The 25,177-nt window shown below is 35.8% G+C and overlaps 1 protein-coding gene across 9 annotated transcripts in view; it reads right to left on the bottom strand.

Moving 5' to 3' along the window:
• Nucleotides 1-25,177, bottom strand: part of ERC1 (ELKS/RAB6-interacting/CAST family member 1) — a 554,437-nt gene that overhangs the window by 412,260 nt on the left and 117,000 nt on the right. For 4 of the 9 annotated variants that reach the window (XM_035028513.1, XM_035028517.1, XM_035028521.1 and 1 more), the window contains exons 6-8: nucleotides 25,011-25,103; nucleotides 21,666-21,833; nucleotides 4,049-4,216 (exon numbers count right to left, since the gene is read on the bottom strand). In XM_035028513.1, the coding sequence (XP_034884404.1) occupies nucleotides 4,049-4,216; nucleotides 21,666-21,833; nucleotides 25,011-25,103 (429 nt within the window). The remainder of the gene's footprint in view (nucleotides 1-4,048; nucleotides 4,217-21,665; nucleotides 21,834-25,010; nucleotides 25,104-25,177) is intronic. The other 5 variants (XM_035028519.1, XM_035028520.1, XM_035028522.1 and 2 more) reach the window with 2 other exon arrangements.

Raw genomic sequence — 25,177 nt, 5'->3', positions numbered from 1 at the left:
AATTTAAAGCAAAGATCGTAAGGATACTCACTGGCCTTGAGAAAAGAAGACATTGGTGAGACCCTTACCACAGAGATAAAAGAGTTAAAAAAGAATCAAAAGAGATGAAGAGTGTAATAAATGAAATTAGAACCATGCTTGAGGCAATGAACAGCAGGCTGGAAGATACAGAGAAACAAATTAATGACCTAGAAGACAAAGTAATGGTAAGCAATGAAGCTGAACAAAAGAGAGAAAAGAATTATGCCACACAAGAACAGATTTAGGGAACTCAGTGACCCCATCAAACATAATAACATTCATATTATAGAAGTCCCAAAAGAAGGGCGCCTGGGTGGCTCAGATGGTTAAGCGTCTGCCTTCGGCTCAGGTCATGATCCCGGAGTTCTGGGATCGAGTCCTGCATCGGGCTCCCTGCTCCTTGGGAGTCTGCTTCTCCCTCTGCTTCTCTCTCTCTCTCTCTGTCTCTCATGAATAAATAAATAAAATCTTTAAAAAAAAAGAAGTCCCAAAAGAAGAAGAGAGAAAAGGGGGCAGAAAATTTATTTCAAGAAATAATAGCTGAGGGGCGTCTGGGTGGCTCAGTCAGTTTAGCGTCTGCCTTCAGCTCAGGTCATGATCTCAGGGTCCTGGGATCGAGCTCCACATCGGGCTCCTTGCTCAGTGGGGAGCCTGCTTCTCCCTCTCCCCCTGCCTGCTGCTCCCCCTGCTTGTGTGCACGCTCTCTCTCTCTCCCTGTCAAATAAATAAATTAAAATCTTAAAAAAAAGAAATAATAGCTGAAAATTTCCCTCATCTGGGGAAGGAAACAGACATCCAGCTCCAAGGAGGCAAAGAGAACTCCCCTCAAAATCATTAATAGCAGGCCAACACCAAGACATATTGTAATTACATTTGCAAAATATAGTGATAAAGAAAAAATCTTAAAAGCAGCAAGACAAAAGAAGTCGTAACTTACAAGGGAAAAGCCATAAGGCTAGCTGGAGCTTTCTCAACAGAAACTTGGCAAGCCAGAAGGGAGTGACATGATCTATTCAAAGTGCTGAAGGGGAAAAATCTGCAGCCAAGAATACTCTATCCAGCAAGGCTATCATTCAGAATACAAGGAGAGAGAGAGTTTCCCAGGCAAACAAAAACTAAAGGAGTTCGTGATCACTAAACCAGTCCTGAAAGAAATATTAAAGGGGACTCTTTGAATGGAAAGGAGAGACCAAAAATGACAATAAAAGGTAGGAAAAACAAAAGCAGTATAAATGAATACTTCCTCTAAAAATCAGTCAAGGAACTCACACACACAAAAAGGACATAAATATAATAACATATACCTAAAACATGGGGAGGAGAGGAAGAAAGAATGGGTTCAAACTTGAACGACCATCAACTTAATATAGACTGATATTTGGGGGTGTCTGGGTGGCTCAGTTGGTTAAGCTTCCAATTCTTGATTTCAGCTCAGGTCATGATCTCAGGGTCGTGAGATGGAGCCCTGCGTCAGGCTCCATGCTCAGCGGAGAGTCTGCTTGAGATTCTCTCTCTCCCTGTCTCTCTGCCCCTCCCTCACATGCTCACTCTCTCTCTCTAAAATAAATAAATAAATCTTTTAAATATATACACACACACATATATATAGACTGATATTTGCAGAAGAGGTTATATACAAACCTAATGGTAACCATATCAAAAAACACTAACATGCAAAGAATAAAGAGAAAGAAATCCAAATATATCACTATAGAAAATCAGCAAAACATGAAAAAGACAAGAAAGGATCAGAGAAAATCTCCAGAAACAACCACAAAACAAGTAATAAAATGGCAATAAATACATATCTATCAATAATTACTCTGTGAATAGATTATGTGCTCCAATCAAAAGACATAGGGTGTCAGAATAGATTAAAAAAAAAAAAATACCCATCTATATGCTGCCTACAAGAGACTCATTTTAGACCTAAAGATATCTCCAGATTGAAAGTGAGGGGATGGAGAAACAACTACTACACAAATGGATATCAAAAAAAAGCGCTGAATACCAATACTTATATCAGACAAACTAGCCTTCAAAGACTATTAACAAGAGACAAAGAAGAGCACTATATAATAATAAAGGGGACAATTCAACAAGAAGATATAACAATTGTAAATATTCATGCACCCAACATGGGAGCACCCAAATATATAAAACAATAACAAACACAAAGGAACTACTGATAATAACAAAATAATAGGGGATATTAACACCCCACTTACATCAATGGACAGGTCATCTTAGCAGAAAATCAACAAGGAGACAATGGCTTTGAATGACACACTGGACCAGATGGACTTAACAGATCTATTCAGAACATTCCATCCTAAGACAGCAGAACACACATTCTTTTCACATGCACATGGAACATTCTCCAGAATATAACACCTATTAGGTCACACAACAGGTCTCAATAAATACAAAATGACTGAAGTCATACTATGCACCTTTTCTAACCCCACACTATGGAACTAAAAGTCAACCACAAGCAAATCTTCAAAAGAGTACAAATACATGGAGGTTAAACAACATGCTACTAAACAATGAATGGGTCAACTAAGAAATCAAAGAACAAATTAAAAAGTACATGGAAACAAATGAAAATGAAAACACAATGGTCCCAAACCTCTGGGATGCAGCAAAAACAGTTCTAAGAGGAAAGTTTATAGCAATACAGGCCTATCTCAAGAAGCAAGAGAAACTTCAAATAAACAACCTAAACTTATACCTAAAGGAGCTAGAAAAAGACCAACAAACAAAGCCTAGGACCAACAGAAGGAAGGAAATAATAAAGATTAGAGCATAAATAAAATGATATAGAAACTTAACGAAAAAGAACAGGTCAGTGAAACCAGGAAGAGCTGGGTCTTTGAAAAAATTAATAAAATTGATAAACCCCTTGCCAGACTTATCAAAAAGAAAAGAGAAAGGACCCAAATAAATTAAATCACAAATGAGAGAGGAGAAATAACCAACATCACAAAAATACAGTCATACAGGAATATTATCAAAAACTATATGCCAACAAATTGGACAACCTAGAAGAAATGAATAAATTCCAGGATATATAAACTACCAAAACTGAAACAGGAAGAAATAAGAAACTTGAACAGACTGGGGCGCCTGGATGGCTCAGTCGCTTAAGCAACTGCCTTCGGCTCGGGTCGTGATCTCAGAGTCCTGGGATCGAGCCCCGCATCGGGCTCCCTGCTCCGCGGGAAGCCTGCTTCACACTCTCCCACTCCCCTGCTTGTGTTCCCTCTCTCTCTGTCAAATAAATAAATAAAATCTTAAAAAAAAAAAAAAAAGAAAAAAGAAACTTGAACAGACCAACTACCAGCAAAGAAACTGAATCAGTAATCAAAAATCTCCCAACAAATAAAAGTCCAGGACCAGATGGCTTCAAAGGCGAATTCTACCAAATATTTAAAGAAGTGTTAATACGTATTCTTCTCAAACTATTCCAAAAAACAAAAAAGGAAGGAAAACTTCCAAATTCATTCTATGAGGCCAACATTACCCTGATGCCAAAACCAAATAAAGACTCCACAATAAAAGAGAACTACAGAGGCGCCTGGGTTGGCTCAGTAGGTTAAGCATCTGACTCTTGATCTCAGCTCAGGTCTTGATCTCAGGGTCATAAGTTCAAGCCCCACGTCAGGCTCCATACTGGGCATGGAGCCTACTTAAAAAAAAAAAAGAGAGAGAACTATAGGCCAATGTCCCTGATGAGTAGAGCATACTTAATGATGAGCACTAAGTAATGTATAGAATTCCTGAATCACTATATTGCACATCTGAAACTAATATAACACTATATGTTAACTATATTGGAATTAAAATTTAAAAATAAAAGAAAAATAAATAAAAAAAATTTTTAAGTGAACATTTCAGAGGAAAGGGTGAGAAGGATATCAATATATATATACATATATATGTACATATACACACACATATATATGGTAGGAATGAGGATATATGCCAGATGTAGGAAACTAAACTCAGAACACCTGCACCTTACCTTCTTCTGAAGAACATTAACCTTCCTCTCTTTCACATCCAGCATGTCTTTGAGGTCATGTATCTCTCCAGCTTGTGTCCCCTTCTCCTCAGCCATATCCTGAATTTGTTTTGTCTTCTTATTCAACATGGTTTCCTTCTCTTCCAAACGCAATCGGAGAGCATCCACCTAAGAATGTGACATTTTAACAAATGATTAAATGAAAAGAAAGGAATGTAATCCCTTCCAAATACATGTGTATAGATGCCCAAATGATACGTATATAATAAATTTTCATTAGAATCAAATAAAATACCACTCTAAATATAATTATAGCTATTTAGAAATTAAACCCTAAAACCTTATGAGCACCTTTGTAATAAAAATAAAATTTACATCAGTTAAATATACAATGATACCAGGATAAATAGATCTGAATTAAGGGATAAAACGGAGAACTGTTATAAAGAGACTGAGTTTTGCCACCTCTTTGGAGGGTTTAAACAGATTCCCAGGCCCAGCCACCAGAGTTCTGATTCAATGGGTTTGGGGGCGCAAGAATTAGTTTTTCTAACAAGTTCCCAATGCTTTAGAAAATCTAAAATTAGAAAGAAAACCATAAGCATCATCAAGCATGATACTTGCTGTTATCACATAATAGAAACTAGAGGTAGAATACGATGCTTTTTAGACCAAAAATCCCATAATGCATCGAGACATCGTGCAAAGGAAAGCAAAGGTCCATTTTCATGCCCAAAGACTAGTCAGCTAAAGTCTGGCATCCAGTTACCTTTATCCCCCAAGTTTAATAACGGCTTTCACTAAATATAACTTTCAAATAACTAGAAATCTAATGAAATCAAAGAAATCTAATGATAGTACTTATTTTTAAATCCATTCAAAGCAAATTTGATTAAGCATACTCACACATCAAATTTATTTTAGGGTTTTTTTGTTTTTGTTTTTGTTTTTTGCTTTTCCACTAAGGATTTACAATTCAGTGAATAGTTACACATTTATTATAGCAAAACAGGGGGGCGCCTGGGTGGCTCAGTTGTTAAGTGTCTGCCTTTGGCTCAGGTCATGATCCCATGGTCCTGGGATTGAGCCCCATATCGGGCTCCCTGCTCGGCGGGAAGCCTGCTTCTCCCTCTCCCACTCCCCCTGCTTGTGTTCCTTCTCTCACTGTGTCTCTCTCTGTCAAATAAATAAATAAAAGCTTTCAAAATATATATATATATTGCAAAATAGGGACGTGGATTTCTTTCACCTCAAGACAGTGTTATTCTACAGAAATATAATGTGAGTCATATGCAAACCACATATGAAATTTTAAACTTTCTAGGAGCTGTATTAAAAAATAAAAAAGAAACAAAATTAATTTTAATATTATAACTTGTTTAATCTAATATATCTATAAAACTGTCATTTCAAACATGTAATCCATATTAAAAACTATCAATGAACTACTTTATTTTACATTCTTTGTTTCATACTGTGTTAAAAGTCCAATGCATATTGTAATTTTTATATTTACATCATATCTCAATTTGGATTACCCTATTTCAAATGCTCAATAGCCACAAATAGCTCGTGGCTACAACACTGAAAGTGCAAATCAAAGATACAAGTATATTTCTATAAAACATCCTTAATCTTGAACTTGTCCTATATTATTTTTCCTGGCTGTCTGTGGATTAACCAACCCACAAAGAAAAAACAGGTAACATGGGTAATGACTCACATTTAGAGAACACCAAAACTCTCAGGGAAAATCTAATATTACATCTAAGCTATAAGGTATCTGAGAACCAATACTGTGTGTATGGTAGTACTTACTGCTAAGTACTATGGAAAATTTTCCTACAAGACTAGTCTCATTTGAGACTCTATAGTTAAGTCATTATGTACTTAAAAATTATCTTGGACTATGCCGGAAAGGAAAAACATATAAATACACCAGATTTCACTCTGCTAAACTACACTTGTTCCAACCACCACTTCAATGCCATTTGTCCCACCAAGCCAGAAATTGGGGAAGTAATCTTTGTAGGTTCCATTTATAATTCTTCACCACAAGTTCTACCATGCCCCCTCAATAAATACTTTTCACTTCTGATTTCCCTCTATTCTAATAATGATATATGGTAACCTTGTTATATTCTGGAAAGGTCCACCTGAAAACTTTCAAACACTTAAATTCTTATTTCTGAAACAACCGTTTTCTTTCTTCTATACTTTACTAAATCTACTCTTGGTGCGTAGCATAACCCATCATCTATCATCTATCATCTCTTTTTCGTCATTCATCCCTATTCTGGTTTGTCTTGTTTTTCTCCCAGCCTGAGCAATCCTTTCAAACACAGTCTCTTATCATCTCCTTTTTATTTTAGTCATACTTATTTTACAGATCTTTACTTCTGAATTAAATGGTTTTCTTCATTCTATCCTCAGATTTCTGAACCTTTCTCCATTTGGTCATGTATATGCTTGCCAACCCTATACACAGCATATTAAAAATCCCCCCAATTCTAATCATTAAGCATTGTATCTTCTTCACTTGCACTCTCCCTGTGGAAAATTTCACTTTCCCATGGCAACCTGGGAAACTGAGACTTAGACAAGATAGTTATAAATAAGCAGCAGAGCAGGACTTTCAGATTAACTGGTCTGTCTCCAGATCCTACAATCTTAACCACTAATTATATATTACCCCACTAAGAGCGAGACAAAAAAGTATATACTATATGATTTCATATATATATAAAATTCTAGAAAATGTACACTAATTACAGTAATGGAAAAGAATAGTAATAGATCAAGGGTTGCATGGGAAGAGGGAGAAGGGGAAAGGAGTGAAGAATATCAGGGAAAGGCAAAAGAAAGGGATTACAAAGAGGTACAAGAAAATATGGGGGGGGGCATGTTCATTATCTTAATGGTGGTACTGGAAGGAAATACAGGAAAATACTTTTAAGACACTGAGGCATGGAAGGTTTCATGTTTAAAGACACAGAAAGGGGGCGCCTGGGTGGCTCAGTCGTTAAGCGTCTGCCTTCGGCTCAGGTCATGATCCCAGGGTCCTGGGATCGAGTCCCGCATCGGGCTCCCTGCTCGGCAGGAAGCCTGCTTCTCCCTTTCCCACTCCCCCTGCTTGTGTTCCTGCTCTCACTATCTGTCAAATAAAAAAAAAAAAAAAAAAAAATCTTTAAAAAAAGACACAGAAAGGGTATATCATAAGAAAAATACTGGTAAATCCAACTCTGTTAAAATTTAAAACCTCACATCATGATACCATTTTATAGTGTTTATTTTTTTATCTATATTTCACGTGCCTATAACAGGTCTTAATAACAGTAATATTAAAGAAAATAGATGAATATTTATACTTGCTTTAAAAATGTAGGTATTTAATAAACTGAACAAAATTAAATATGACCCAATATTGAACTTCAATTTTTTAAAATTTATGACCATTTACAATCCCTCAAAAAAATTTAAATATCTAGGTATAAATCTAACAAAACATGTAAAGAATCTATATGCTGAAAATTACAATAAACGAAATCAATGAAGACCTAAATATGTTTTTCCCTTAAATACCTTATGAAATGTAATGTGTCAAGATAGCCAGCCTACTTAAAATTTTCCTCAGAGACATGGAAAAAGAAAAGATTACTTAAAGTAATAAAAAAAAAAAAAAATGTTTTGCTGAAAACAGTGGAACTACAATAATGTAGTGAACCCAAGAGATATTACCACTAAGAACTTCCAGTTTTGGTGCATAAATTCAGCACTAAAGATCTCAGAGCAAGAATTAAAATCCAATGCAAAACAAAGATGAACTGTGTGATTTCCACAGAGTTCCCCAACAGTCCTTTCTAAAGTGCAAGATGACAAAAGTCTTTACATTTCCTTGGTTTTTCTTCACCAACCTATTAAAATCAGAAAGACTCTACCATGCAAAGAAACAAAAAGGTCCACAAGACAAATGTCAGAACTGAATATAGATTCAATTTGGAGAAAAGGACTGCCACCACAGAGCAAGGACCTTTGTGGAATATGAAATTCAACAACCAGCCTGCTTAAGATGCCAAAAGAGCCCAGTGACCCTTATCCACGTGGCACTCAGGCACTGCTCAAGCTGGCCTGCATGGCTACTAATCCTATTTGACAGTATAAGATTTGGTTCCTATTAGCTGAATCCATTATAGGGCATCAGTCACGGTGATTCAAGAGGGTGCTTATTGAACCCATTGACTCCTCACAAAGAGGTCAAAGTCTTAGAAATGTATACATGTCAGAAATTTTTAAAAATAAATAAATCATACGCTAAATCATTTGTACCTAACTTCTACATTCTAATTTGTATTCTGTATACTATATATTCTACTTCTAACACATATACCACATATCCCAATAACCACAAGCAAAAAACAAACTAACTCACCTAAAAAACATTTCACACAGTATTCTCAAAATGCATTATTAAATTCTTTTTATAAAGGCAAAAAACCCAGACATTTAAACTTGTAGGTAAATCTTAACTGCCTAATTTCCTTGTCTCTTAGTTCTTCTCTGCATTAACTTCAAAAAAATGAAATGTTTTCCATCTGTGGGTAAGGAATCAGAATACAGCAGGAATACATCCCTCAGCATTTCTAAATGTTTCTCATTCTGATAGTACTAAAGTCCCATAGAACAATAAATGTAAGACCTCATGTTGCTTCTTCTTTACCAAGAGTACCTAGATGTCCTAGCTGCATGCTTACATTAGAGCCCTTACTCAGTTAAGTGACCCGTAAATGTGCCAGTGCTAACCAGTCATAAATACCTGCATGCCATTTTGAGGGAATGTCAGGTATGAGACCCACAGGAATTGGTGACTGGAAAAGGTAAAAAATGAAGACTCTTGTAATAAACACAAACCTTCGGTGTAAGAGTAGCTATAAATTCAGGCTTTCCTATAAAAAATATCTCGTATCACAAATATTAGGTACAGTAAGTTACTCAAGTCCATACTCTAATTACTAAGTGATCTTTTCTTTACTAAGTATTTAATTCATACACTTTTTCTTGGTCTGCTTTTCTCGTGCAATACAGAATTTAAATGTGCTGGTATGAAGATCTAAGATAAAAATAACCACAAAAACCACTCTGCTACTACTAGATTAATTGCTCTGAATTCTACACTGATCTTTTTGGTTAGTAGTGAGCTAAGTTCATAGTACAATTTTGCGTGAGGTCCATATTTTGCAAACCACAAAAAACATATTCAGGAAAGCCCCTCAGAGACTAGCAGGACACATAGTAATCACCCTAATGCCATGCCTGGCAAGAGGAATAAGACCTTGTTTATTCACATCAAATGCACTGGAGGAATAGCATCCACCTAGCTTGCCAAGAGTCAAGGTCTGTGGCAAACAAGTTATGCCAACTTCAACAAAAACAGAAGGTTTTTCTCTACAAGATCTTTCTACCAATGGACATGAACAGAAAAATGGCTACCTTGCTCTTTTGGCCACTCACTTCTTTTTTATTTATTTATTTATTTATTTATTTATTTATTTATTTATTTAGGAGAGAGAGAAAGCACAAGCAGGGGGAGTGGCAGGCAGAGGGAGAAGCAGGCTCCTCACTGAGCAGGGAGCCCAATGTGGGACTCGATCCCAGGACCCTGAGACCATGGCCTGAGCTGAAGGCAGACGCTTAACTGACTGAGACACCCAGGCGTCCCGGCCACTCACTTCTGATCACAGAACTATTAATTATCTTAAGTTATCTTAAACTTCTTTCATTTTACATCAATAAATACATCTATCTAAATACATACGAGCAGTAAGAATTACATGGAAACAATTTCCTCTAACTTCTAACTTGGCTTTGCCAATATGATTCACTCCTCTTTAACTCTCTGACCCCACCTCTTCAGTTTTCTTTACTGGATCCTCTATCATTTTCCCTTCCTCATATCTCACTTTATACAACTTCCTCTGGAGAAACCAATTCAATCCTAGGCTTTAACCACCACCTCCATAATAACAACTTTCAAATCTTTATTCCTAACACCAACAGTTCAAAAACCCTGAGATTCTAACAAAATATTCTTCTTAACCCAGATCTTCCACTGAGTATTTAGTTTAGAATAAGATTTTTTAAGAACCTTTTCTTTTAAAGAACCTTTAATTATCACCTAATGTGGTCCAACATAAATGTAAGTTAAATCTTACGGTGTTTATTATATTACTTTCTGCATTTTTTCCTGTATTTGGCAATATTTCATAAACTTTTAAAAAAGCTGATGAAACCAAAGCCCAAACTAAGTGATTTGTCCAAGATCACGAAGTATAATTTCCTATCACCACATTTCTAAATTTCTAAAGGCATCACAATTCCAGATTTCAAGCTATATTACAAAGCTATAATCATCAAGACAGTATGGTCATGGCACAAAAACAGACACATAGATCAATGGAACAGAATAGAAAACCCAGAAATGGACCCACAACCATATGGTCAACTAACTGACAAAGCAGTAAAGAATATTCAATGGAAAAAAGACAGTCTCTTCAACAAATGGTGTTGGAAAAACTGGACACAACACGCAGAAGAATGAAACTGGACCGCTTTCTCAGACCATACACAAAAATAAATTCAAAATCGATGAAAGACCTAAATGTGAGACAAAAACCATCAAAATCCTAGAGGAGAATATAGGCAGAACCTCTTTGACCTCAGCCATAGCAATTTCTTACTAGACAGACACATCACCAGAGGCAAGGGAAACAAAAACAAAAATGAACCACTGGGACTTCATCAAGATAAAAAGCTTCTGCACAGCGAAGGAAACTTCAATCAACAAAACCAAAAGGCAGCCTACAGAATTGGAGAAGATATTTGCAAATGATGTTATCTGATAAAGAGTTAGTATCCAAAATCTAAAAGGAACTTATCAAGCTCAACCCCCAAAAACCAAATAATCCAGTTAAGAAATGGGCATAAGACATGAACAGTCACTTTTCCAAAGAAGACATCCAGATGGCTAACAGACACATGAAGAGATGCTCCACATCACTCAGCATCAGGGAAATACAAATCAAAAAGACAATAAGGGGGTGCCTGGGTGGCTCAGTCGTTAAACGTCTGCCTGCCTTCGGCTCAGGTCATGATCCCAGGGTCCTGGAATCAAGCCCCATGTCGTGCTTTCTGCTCAGCGGGAAGCCTGCTTCTCCCTCTCCCTCTGCTGTTCCCCCTGCTTGTGCTCACTCTCTCTCTTTCTGTCAAATAAATAAATATATATAAAAAAAAAAGACATGAGGTATCACCTCACACCTGTCAGAATGGGAAAATTAACACAAGAAACAACAGATGCTGGCAAGGATGCGGAGAAGGGGAACCTTCTTGCACTGTTGCTGGGAATGCAAACTGGTGCAGCCACTCTGGAGAACAGTATGGAGGTTCTTCAAAAAGTTAAAAATAGAACTACCCTACAATCCAGCAACTGTACTACTAGATATTTACCCAAAGGATACAAAGATACAGCTTCAAAGGGGCACAGTCACCCCGATGTTTACAGCAGCAATTACTAACAATAGCCAAGCTATGGAGAGAGCCCAAATGTCCACTGACTGATGAATGGATAAAGAAGATGTGGCATACACACACACACACACACAAATGGAATATCAGTCAGCCATTAAAAAGAATGAAATCTTGCCATTTGCAACGATGTGGATGGAGCTAGCACGTATTATGCTAAGTGAAATAAGTCAGAGAAACACAAATACCATACAATCCCACTCATATGTGGAATTTAAGAAACAAAACAGATGAACATATAGGAAGGGGGAAGAAAGAAAAAAGAAAAAAAAAAGAAAGACAGAAACCATAAGACACTCTTAATGATAGAGAACAAACTGAAGGTTGATGGAGGGATGTTGGTGGGGGATGGGCTAGTTGGTTGATGGGTAGGTAATGAGGAGGGCACTTGTTGTGATGAGCACTGGGTGTTGTATATAAGTGATGAATCACTGACTTCTACTCCTGAAACCAATAATGCACTGTATGTTAACTAACTAGAATTTAAATAAAAATTAGAAGAAAAAAAAAAGATTTTGTGTTTCCAAGTTCTTAAGTGAGCGGAGGCCACTGGTTTTTGAATCACACTTTGGATAGATCTCTTGGATGCTTTTTTATAATTTCTCTTTTCACTCATCTTAGGCCCTCACTTTCATTTTTCCACTATTAAAATATACAACCTACTCTTTTTAGTCCTATGATAGAGAAGACAACAACAATCTAGATGCAGAATTTCACCTGCTGTATCATTTAACAACATTATACCAACGACTAGAAGCAAGTGACAAGCTCTACCTTTCATGATCTTTCTCTGAAAGTAAGTATAAACTTACATAACAAGTAAGTGACAAAGCCAAGACTAAAAGACACTAAACAACTATAGATAGTGCTACCTTTATTACACTGCCTCAGGTTTTACTCTCAACAGTCCTAAAACAACAGCCCAAAAAGTTGTATCTTCTTCTCCATTCCAAAGAGTGCTCCTATGCTAACTACTCCATCCTTCATTTTAATCTTTCATTTGTGATCTCATTCTATCACTCAATGTTCCTAAGGGCCTAATCACTCTATTTGTTCTTACTTCTGATATTGGGGGAGGGGGGAGAATAGGTTATTTCCACAGGTTTAAGTAATTTGGAATTGTAAATTCATTCTAAGCAGAGCTCTCATCTGTGGGATTCTATGTGGACTAGGCTAAAATCACGGTGTTAACAGCAGCTGTGCATATTTCAAACTCAAAGCTCATGAGAAGACACCTTTCCTCCAACTCTAAGACCAGGTAAGTCAGTTTCTCATACTGTCAACGAATACTGGTAGAAGGAATTTTTTCTAGTCCACTTTTTCCCAGGAAAGTCCTGGATTTACACTCGAGTATCGGTTTCAAATCCCTACCCTATTTAGGGCCAAGGTCTGCTATCCATGTGTCACCATTAAAATCCAAGTCCCTTAGTTACCAAAAAGAATAACCCTTCAGAAAAACCCTAGAGTCCTTGCTGACAGATGCGTAATGTTGGAAGGGATGAGAAAAAACAGGGACATCTGCCCTGCCAGAGAGATCAGCCACAACAACTCTGAGAATCAATGTGGTAAATACACCATATCCGACATACTTCCCAATAGTTACACAGTCAGAATTAATGCTTTCAAACGCCTATCAACTTGAGGAAAGAACTAAATTACTCATAATCCTCAATTCACTTAAAACTATCCATGCAAAGTTCTACTGTCTTATTTTCTTATTTTTCCATCCACAACCAATATCCATTCCTCATTCAATACACAGCCATTCTAATGTGTGTGATGTTACTAAATGTGCTTATAACTTAGAAATACAGAGGCTTATTCTTATATACATATTTTTTAATTTATATGAATGCTATATACCTCATTCTGTCTCTTACTTTTAAAAAATATATATGTATGGCCCTATGAATACTTCTAGACCATTGCTTTTGACTTTTACATAATATTACATGGTATACATCCACTGTATTTTACTTATCTAACCCCTCTAGTAAAAAACATTTGGGTTGCTTTCAATTCCTTATACACGTCCTCCTGTGGACCAGTGGGAAATTTTCTCTAGGGAACATATCCAGGAGTGGGATTCTGGAGCCAACTATGCCATCTATGTTCCTGTTAGACCAAATTCTTACAAGCACTGAATATTAACTCATTTTCTAATTTTTACCAATTTGATCAATGGAATGTAGCTTTTGTCTCTGAAATTTGCATTTCTTTTTTACTAATGAGACTGAGGATCCCATGCTATATTTATTTGTTAACCACTTAGGTTTCCTTGTCTGTTAATTGCCTATTTAAATCCTTCTCTCCCTCCCTATAGTCTCTTTTTCTTACAGATTTCCAAGCATTCTTTTTTTATTCTATATCTCAATCTTTGTTATTTTGGGAGGCGGTGAAAATACCTTCTCCCAATCAGTCACATATTTGTTAACTTTGTTAGTAGTGCTCTTTCTTGAACAGAAATACTTAAATTTGATGGTGTCACTTAAGATATCTTACCTAAGATACATTTTCATTGATTAGCTTTATTGTTTTCTCTTTCACACTGAGGTCTGTAATCAATATGAAGTCCACTGTTTTATCTGGCACCAGGTAGGTAGCCAATTTTATTCTCCATATAGTATGTCAGTTTTCTAACGCGCACTTAACTAGCACTAGTTATGATGCTCCCCTCTACATACATGTCTAAACTCTACTTTTTTTTTTTTCTACTGCTCTATCTGCCCATTCCTGTGCCAGTACTCTACCATTCTGCAGTGCACTGATTGGTTTGGTTAGGTTTATGGCTCTGGAGTACATTTTCAGATCTATTAGGGCAGATCTCCCATCTTTTCCTCTTTTTCTTCATATTACTGTTAGAATAGCTTTATTTGTCCATATAATTTTTAAAATTTTTCAATTGTAATATACACAAACATAAAATTTGCCATCTTAACCATTTTTAAGTGTACAGTTCAGTGGTGTTCAGTACATTCACATTGCTGTATATCCAATCTCCAGAACTCCCTTCCTCTTGCAAAACAAAAACTGTACAATTAAAAAACAAAAAAACAAACAAAAAAAACAAAACCTCTCCATTCCCCACAACTCATAGCAACCACCATTCTACGTCTATCTTTATGAATCTGACTTCTTTAGGTACCTCCTATAAGTGAAATGATGTATCTTTTTTGTGACTCGTCCATGTAAAACTTAAAGTAAAATGAGTTGCTAAAAAATTACTGCTGTGAATTTTCATTGGAATTGATGTATATACTAACTTAGGCAGAATTAATATCCTTACGGTATTAAATTATACCATCTACTGATATCACTAGATCTCTGAATTTCTTTTTCCTCATATCTCCCTATAGAGTCTTGGGCTTTCTTGCTTTTTCTACTTTTTGGAAAAACTTAAATATAAATATGATTATTTATTTTTGAATTTTTGATAAAGAGCCATCTGAGCCATAGGATTTAGGAGGAGATAGGGTTGAGACTGATTAGCAATTTAATTTTCATAATGATTGTTGTTCGTGTTTTCTATTATCTCTTGAACCTACTTTGTCACATTTTCCAGAAATGTATTTGTTCTATCTTTTCAAGCTTATTAGAATATAATTATTTATAATTGTCTTATTATTTTTAAATTGTATGGTACTAGTAGTTACTTCTTTATCATTCTGTAAGAGATGATCCTGTCTGATTAGCCTTTTTAAAACAACTAACAGCTTATTTTATCCTCTACTCTACTGATTGCTGACTTAGTTTCTATTACCCTCCAACTTACCGTTTCTTTGGTTTTGATTGTTGTTTTTTTCCTAGGCTCCTGATTTGTACACTTAGCTTATTTGCTTTCATTCTTTATTGCTTTCTGACAAATATAATACAAGACATTTCCCTCTAAAAACCAGAGGATTAGTTATATCCCACAGATTTTCTTTTGCTTTCTATTCCAGTCTTTTTTCTTTTTTTTAAAGTAGGCTCCACGCCCAGCATGGGGCTTGAACTCACGATCCTGAGATCAAGACCTGGGAAGAGATCAAGAGTTGGGACGGTTAACCAACTGAGCCACCCAGGCACCCCTATTCTAGTCTCCCTTAACCCAACGACTATTAAGTAGTACATTTGCAATACTAATCCAAAAGATATGTGCACCCCTATATTTACTGTAGCAGTATTTCCAACAGCCAAGATATGGAAGTAATATGTGTCCATCAATAGACAAAGAGATAAGGAAAACATGGTACATATACAATGAAATATTACACAGCCATAAAAAAGGATGAGATCATGCCATTTGAAACATGGATGGCCCTAGATAGTACTATACTTAGTGAAATAAGTCAGACTAAGACAAATACCATATGATTCCACTCATAAATGGCATCTAAAACAATGAATAAACAAAAAAAATACAGAATTAGACCTATAAATACAGAGAACAAACTGATGGTTGCCAGAGGACAGGGGAGTGGGGGGTTAGGCAAATGAGGTGAAGGGGAGTGGGAGGTACAGGCTTCCAGTTATGGAATAAATAAGTCACGGGAATAAATGCACAGCATTAGGAATACAATGATATTGTAACAGCAATATAAGGGGACAGATGGTAGCTATTCTTGTGGTGAACATAGCATAATGTATAAACCTGATAAATCACCAAGTTGTATACCTGAAACTAATATAACACTGTGTGTCAACTATACCCCCCCAAAAAAGTACTACATTTTCAGATTCAAGATTTATTTTAGTTTTATGTTGCAATTCTTCATTACTGATTGCTAATTTTGCTGCATTAGGGGTCAAAGAAAACAGTCCATGTGACTTTAATTCTTGAGAATTTTGACATTTCCTCTGTGGTCTAGTACATTTGATTTTTATGACTATTCAGTAAGTTCTTAAAAATCACTGCATATCCTCTGTTAGTGCAATATTCTACAGAATACCTATTTGAACTTATTGATGTTAGTGAAATTTTCTAAATTATTTTTTTTTGTTTCTTTGATCAAGTTCTAAAAGGAACATGTACTAATGACCAACTGCAATTGTTGATTCATCTGTTTCTCCCCACTGTTGTTTTATACACTTAAAGGCAACATTGTTAGATGCATAAATGTTCACAATCATTGTATTTTCTTGATCTACCGTTCTTTTTATCAGTATGTAACATTGCTCTCTGTGTTTATAACTTCTTTGCTCAGTCAGTTAAGCATATGACTCTTGATTTCAGCTCAGGTCACAATCTCAGGGTCATGAGATCAAGCCCCATGTGGGGCTCCACACTCAGCATGGAGTCTGCTTGTCCCTCCTCCTCTGTTCCACACCTCCCCACCTGCTCACACTCGCTCTCTAAAAAAAAAAAAAAAAAAAAAGATAATTTAATTAGTGGCGCCTGGGTGGCTCAGTCGGCTAAGTGTTCCACTCTTGATCTCAGTTCAGGTCTTGCTCTCTGGGTCATGAGTTCAAGCCCCTCCTTGTACTCCACACTGGGCGTGGAGTCTACTTTTAAATAAATAAATAAATAATTTAACTAATGTTAAAATAAATCAGACTGGGAAGACATATTTTCTTGACATACCTTTTATTTTTAAAAATTTTTTTCTATTTTATTTTTAATTCTGCTATTTTTTGTCTTACGCTTAACTCTTATTGACAATATATTCTGTATCTTGTTTTTTAATCCAATTGAGGTTTGTCTTTTAATCTAAGTTTAACTTATTTGCATATATTGCCTTTCCCATTATTCATACCATTTGGCCAACATTTTTCATAATGTCTACCTCTTATTTTTCCCCACCCCCTCCGCTATTTTTTTCTATTCTCCACTAGATAAATTGAGTTTTATACTTAAGATTTGAAACTTATACATTGTTTTATTCCCCTAGCATATTAACAGCCACACTTACACTTATATTTTCCTGTCATTTTCTTAAGCTTATGATCATCTGCATCTCCTCAAATAAGACACTGCCCCATCCACCACTATGAACAGTGCCAACTCACCATTTAGAGCTGGGCGAGTGGTGGTGGTGGGCAGGAAGCCCCCAAATCTGAGAGCCTCTAGTGTAATAATATATATCTCTACTCTGCCAACACTCTTTTTCTGAGGTGATCTACTCAGGTATAGGTAATGTGGAGGAGAAGGGGGCACTCAGAAGCTAATCAGGCTACCTTCACAAGCTGGCTTGAATACCATACCAATGTTACACTACAGCACCTGCCCCCACCACTACCCCATGACTCGTAACAGGCTAAGCACTGCTCAGAGTGGTGATGGAGCAATGATGCACCTAGAACAATAAGAGAGAAACAGTCACTGAAAAATAACCCAAACCACCTCATGACGCCAAATCCTCTTTTATTCTGAGCAGTTGTTTCATATATACACATATATTCAGATTCCTCACAGGGAAGCATTATAGCATTATGACCAAGAACATAAGTTTTGGAGTTTCAACTGATCAAATTCTGAATCCCAGGTAATCACTCAACAACTCATGTAACCTCAATCTCTCCAAGCTTCAGTGTGCCCATCTTTGAAATGTTATGACAATTCTTATTTCTTAGAAGATTACTGCAAGGATTAACTGAGAAAACGAAAGGAAGTACACGTCCTTGCATGACACACAGAAAGCATCCAATATCAGGTATTATCGATTATGTTTTATGAATTATGGAAAGACTAGATCTCTAAAATGCACTTCAGTCCTAAGGATGTATTATTAACTCTAAGTGTGCTGAGGAAGTCAAAACTCCAGCTTGAAGAGCACAGCATACTGGGGCATTGGGTTGGGAATGCAAGCAAAAGGTGCGTGCTCTCGTGCACCTACATCCAAGCTCCAGGGCCTAAACATCCGAGATCCATGGCAGTTCTTTACTTTGTGCTGGATCAGCTATGAAAGAAGAACCACTTCCTACAAACTGTTCTTAAGATATAGATGGGAGTATTCACCTATAACAAAACAGAATTCTAAAATTCAATGTCCTGGAGAAGAAAAAATTGTACTACTTTGAGGCAGTAAGGTGTCCATTATTTTAATTTATTGACAAAATCAGCTCTGCACATTGAGAATTCAAACAGAAAATAAATTCATTGGTAGGTCCACAGTATGTCATCAAGACTCAGAAACAAGAGAATGGGCATAAAATAGAAAATTTCCTGAAAATATTATAACCAATATTGAAAGTTCTGGGGTACTAGTGAGATTGGCCCTAAGTGCCAACCAAAAGTCATATGCTAATTAAAACTTCACATAATTCCCCACAATGAAAGCAAAAAAATAAACCCAATACTTATCTTGCCTAATCCATACTATTAATCTGAGGATCACATAAAACAACAGAGATCAAATAAAAAAAAGTGCTTATAAACTGTAAGGTAAGTAAAAAAATTTGAAACCCATTGATATTTAATATTTCCCTCTAAATTCAGATAAGAGCTACATAATTAAACATCCGTTCTAACCACAACAACCTTAGGAAGTTGGTACTTACAAATGAAGAAATGAAGGATTAAAGAGGTAAAGTAATTCATCCAAGGTCACATAACTAATAAATATAGATAGCTGCATTTAGGTCTGATTCCAAAGCCCATGCTTTTAACCACTATGGTACTAAATCCAGACCACCTCTGTGAAGAACAGATTAAAAGAGATGTTCATAAAATAGGAGCAATTCCAGAAATACTATATATTGTACACTGCCCAACACAAAAGGGCCTCATTCCCTCGACCACGAACAAGAAGAAAATCAGGTCTTTTCCCATATCCCATTTTTCCTTAAAGGATTTTTAAAAACTCCTTGATCCATGTTCTTTTTCATACATGCTTAATTTAGTGATGTGAGAGTTAGATCAAAGTCTAGGAGAGCTGGAGAGATGAGGACAATATCAGTTAAGAGCAAATTATAAAAATATGTGAGAATTTTCATAGAGCTGGTTCAAACTGCCTTTTATTGGGCTCTAACATGAGAAAGATGTTTTGGAAAAAGTGACCCCAGTCAAATGTCACCAGAGTAATTTGAGGGAAAAAAGCACATACTAATAAATCACCATATCACATTCATATAATTATCCTATACTCAAAAGATTGTTGGCTTTTACACTGTTATCTTTTTAGGATGAGATAGTCATATTTGAGCAGTTGTCCTAGTGACTTATAGGGGTAATCACTGAAACTCAGTTACTCCCACATGGCTAAAAACAAATAAGAACCATTCAAGAATGACCACAAATATAGTCTTTACTCTCTATAGTACAAGAAATCAATCACAAGCCCATCTGTGTGAGACCTAGCGAATAAGAACACTATTTGAGAGGGGTACAAAGAAAAGGATGGATTGCCAAGAGGAAAAAAGTCATTTATTAGACTGTGACAAGCTTTTAAATGTTAGCATTATCATTAACCAACTGCCTGATTCTCTGATTCACACACCTGCCACCTCTAGCCAATGCTATCAGTCCTAAACTTGGAAGTAGGCTCACCTCCAAAACACTGGCACCCTCTTCTGACCCTTCTGTAGTACTGCATGCACACCAGTTACTGGGATGAAAAACTCTAATAAAGGCGTAAGTTAGTAACTTTGCAGGTAACATTTTCCAGATAATTTTATATTTGCAATTCCCTGGATGAACACAAAACTAGCTGAATAAAAATATGAGAGAGCAGATCTTCTAAATAAAATGTATGCCAATGAAAAGAAAACCAACTGTGTTCTCTTAATACTTTCAGTTTATATATATCAGTTGATTTTAATACAATAGCTACAATGATGACAATAACAAAAGCTTTACTGTGTACAATAAGCCAGTTTAATCCTAACAACAACCCAATGAGGCAGACACTCCTATTCTCTTCATCTTACAGATGGAGGGAAAGTGAGGCACAGTGAAGTTAAATAACATGCCCAGGATCACATAACCTGGTAGTAAGTGGGTAAAGCTGAATTTCAAACTCAGTAACTATGACCCCAGAGCCAAAACCTAATTTTTATCTAAAATATCCCTGTGAGGTAGAATGAGATTGATATCCTGATAATAGATTGACAGATATTCTAAGTCTGAGTTGTAAGGAAAATTACAAATACATCATCCAAATCTCTCATTTTCAACAAAGTTCCACTGTACAAAAATAAAATACTACATGAAAGAGTTTTGGTCATTTCCCCATTCCTCCTCACTTGGAGATTCTCATCTTCTGGGTCTATAATGTTTTTATGCATTCTTTTTACTTCTCATTCCTCTTTTCCATCCAAGTATGCCCTTATTTACCTATCTGGTTCTTTAAAAGAAAAAGATTTAAAAAAAAAAAAAAATCCATGTTGTATTTTATTTTTTCTTCTATAAAGCAGAACTGTTTACCTATTTCTACCTAAGTTCCCTATTTCACTAGACCTTTAAAAAAAAATTTAAGACAATAAATCCAAATAGCATCATCAATTCCTTCTCTTTGATGATTACAAATATGATAAATTCTCAACTGTACGGAATTATTTAGGGTATTCCTACCTATAATCAGGGCTGACAGGCTATTTCTGAAAATACTAACTTCATTTTCAAACAGGATATGAAGGCACACTGTCTCATGATCTGTAGTTCAAAACAAGATCTACTTAGAACATTTCTAGATTCTGCAGTTTGCCTACATAAAGCTAGACATAATATCAAAAATTAACAACACTTAATAATCTAAACACAAGGTAACCAAGCTCACTGCCATTCATGACTAGAAGATTCATCATGGGTGAGAACAAAAGATTCATTTGGATTTCTTTTTTATAACTATCTTTACAACATTTCACAATGTCAAAGTATACTTAGAAGTACAAACTTAGGGAACGTTCAAAGAATTAAAAGCATACATAAACTGCACCAGATTTGTTAGATCTAAGAACTGAACCAAGGCAGTTATAGTTTTAGTAAAGTATGATCACACTGCTAAAGAATTATTCATTACATTATTCATATCTCCCGAATCCAAGTGTAACCAAAACAGCACAGGCGACACACGTGAAAAGGTGCAAGGAAGTGACTCCCTGCCAATACCAGAATTCTTCTCACCTCGGTCTGCAGGATGGCAGCCCGTTGTTCTTTAGCAGTCAAGGACTCCTTCAGCACTTCAATGTGTTGCTTACTATCCGAGAACTGGTTTGTGAGTGTTTCTAGCTTTGTCTGTAGGGCTAGTAGTTCTGTGTCCTTTCTGGACAGCTCCTGCTTCACCTGACCAATCTAGAGAAGAAAATAAAACACTGTAAGGAAAAAAGAAATGAAACAACCACCTCTGATCTGGATCTTTGACAGATCCAAGCCACAAAATATGAAACTAAATATAGCATTAGTTTTATGACAAAACATAATTCATCTTATTACATCATCGTATCTTGGATGACCACCCATCACCCCCCCCCCAAAAAAAGTTTTTCAACAAATAGGGAAATTCCAGGTTTCATGTACTGTGCCTCCTAAACACTCTTCAAAATCCCTTAGAAAAAGAACAGAGGGAGAAAAATCCCAATTCAATTAGATTACTATGAGATAACAGGAAGCATCTGAATACCACTGTGCTGATCAGTTTTCATTTTATTAAGTCAGACCTCTTAAAACATAAAGCAGGATTAGTGTAGATGTAAAACAGAAGGGAAAAAGAAAACCTCCTAGCATTGCTAAAGTTAAATTCAAAAGCTGCGGCTGGTATACTGTTTATTTTTTCATTCACAAACAAAAGTTTACATAAAATCCTTATCTTAAAAAGCCACCTTTTGTGTTATGAGGCATTATAAACCTGTGCCTCTTAGAAATCATATAATTTTGATGAGTTAGGGATACTGACCTTAAAAAAGATTCCACCTACAAAGTTATATCATCTACAACATCAATACCAACTATATGGATAAAAAAGTATATGACTTAAATGCATAAAGGCTCATTCTGTAAGAATCGACGTGTAATTTGAATCTGAATTACTGACAGAGTAATCCATAAGTCAAGAGGTGCCATTCATTCTGCCATAAATTTCTATCATCTTAACTTAAAAAAATTTTTATTTTAAACATCTCATTTACATTTCTACTGTGTTTCTAAGAATTTTCTAAATAGTCTCTTATTCTAAATGTGCACCAAATAAAAATCAGATTTGCTTTTACATTCTATTCTGTATCCTGCCTAGCAAGGAAGCTGTGCACTAACAGACAGATTAATTATTGGAAGTATAAATCTGACTGACAAGTCAGTAATTTCAGTATTACTGATGAAAGTTCTTCGTATTCTTTTCATTGAATGTACCTATAGTATTTTTACTATAATAATCTTAGGTATAAGGGTCAATTTTAAGAACAATTTCCCATGAGGAAGTATGAAATAAATATTACTTTAATTAAAATTAGACTTTTAAGGAGTGCTAAAAATAAATGTCTAATTTACTCTTCTTGTTTAGCAAGAAGACAAGCATTTTCCTCATATGCATGAAAATTCTATTCGTCGATTTAGTTATTCATTCATTCCACAAATATTTCTATATGCATACTGTATGCAAACTACTTGAGGATACTTAGAACATCAACAGAAGATGACTGTAAACGGCAGCTATCTTCATCCTGTAATATAAATATATACCCTGGAGTTACCACATACTGTAATGCTGTGGCATCTTTCATGATATCCCTTTTCCAACAAAAAGTACATATTTATATTATTCCATCCTTAACATACAGTTTGCTCTAAAAACTGTTGTATGAATGAATATTCAGGAGAAATGTTTAAAATGTTATCACTTCCTCAACTAAAGAACTACTACGGTTTAAAGATTACCTCCAATCACATGGTTAAAAATAAGTATAAAATCCCTGTTTCCTCATCATCTACTTTATTAAAGAATCATCAAATACTAGTATATTGACCATAAAGACTGAGAAAGGGACAAAAATATTCTAAATGGAAAGCAGAGTTTAGAAGCACACATTTTCCATAAAAGTTAGGAGCATGAGGCTTTGCAGTCACTCACACCTGAGGATAAGTGTGTCTTTGAGTATTTACCTCTCTAAGCCTTGGTTTCCTAATCAGTAAAATGGAGAAAGTAAACTGACGCTACTGTACTGTTTGGAGATTAAATAAAATAATGTATGGAATGTGTTCAGCCTGTTGTCTGACACAACAAAGAAATATTTATAATAGCTAAGAAAAAAAAAGTAAAGTGATACATCAACTACGCCTCTAGAAAATACAGTTACCATAAACCAAATCAGTCCCTTTTAGACAAAATATTTCACTTTACTATCTGTACTATAAAGGGGTCCATAAATAGTAAAAACATCAAATTAGCACAAGTTTTTTTTTTTTTTTAACACTGCGTTCCTGTCTTATCCCACAATTATTTTCAGAAGCAGTTTTTTCCTGACACTGGTGTGACATACGCGCACATGGCGTAGTACAGGGCAGAAGACGGAAGAGCTCACCAGCGCAGGTTCTGGAACAGATTGCTTGTGTAAAAATCAAGCTCTACCTCTCACCAGATATATCACCTGAGCACCACATGGCTACCTCAGTTTCCACATCTATAAATTGGGGCTGGGTGATATACCAACCTAAGCAGGTTATAAGTGCTTGAGTGTTAGCTATTTTATTATTTTTGTATTATATCTTGAAATGGAATTTTAAGTTCTTTAGACAGAAGATTAAACTAGATCTAGAGACTTTATGTTTCAGGCTAATTCTAATTTACTAGATAACTCTAAATAAGCAAATCACTTTCTATACATCTGTTCTAAAAAAAGTAACATTTGTTGGAAAATCACCTAATGGACACTTAAAGATAATACATACGAAGTTAAAGCTCTTTACTCAAGAATTTCAAATTCTAAGACAGTCCATCTTAAAAGTTCTCATCAAAAGAAGAAAAAAAATTTTGTGACTATGGTGATGGACGTTAACTAGACTTACTGTGAAGATCATTTTAATATATATATATCTCAAATCATTATGTTGCAAATCTGAAACTAATATAAAGTTATAAATCAATTATACCTTACTTTAAAAAGAAAAAGAATTTCAAATTCAAGTAATCACTAGAATAGAGAACATCTGCATATCCTTGTATCAAAGAAGAAACAGAGATTACCATTCATATAAATCAACAAGTATCTACAAAAGGAAGGGAAAAAAACACACTTTGAAGTACCATCCATACAGTGACAAAAGCAACAATAAAGAACCAGAACAAGTGAGGGCTCACTGCACACAAAGTGACATATGGGAAACTGGTGAACAGGAGTCAGTTAAAGAGCAGAGCAGGCTGGTTAGTGCCAGTGTTGGGCAAAGCTGCCAACCGGAAAACGAAAGTATAAGCCACCCAGAAACCAGAGCTAGCAGGGTCCCACTGTGGGATCGCTGAACACAAAGAGTAAATCTTACGGCAAAGACCTCAGCCTGAAGACCAGCCGCTCTCTTTTTCAGCTCCTCCCCTTGAGCCTCTTTCGAACTTAGTTCCTCCTTCAGTTGCTCTACCTGTCACGACATTGTTATTCTTTTTCACTTATGTGTCAATTTAGGTCTTACTATTTGCTTTTCAGCCAGAGCAG

This window comes from Mirounga leonina, unplaced genomic scaffold (assembly GCF_011800145.1).
Source record: "Mirounga leonina isolate KUSES-001 unplaced genomic scaffold, KU_Mleo_1.0 Mir_201, whole genome shotgun sequence".
NCBI lineage: Eukaryota > Metazoa > Chordata > Mammalia > Carnivora > Phocidae > Mirounga > Mirounga leonina.
This window is presented reverse-complemented; position numbering and strand designations above follow the sequence as displayed.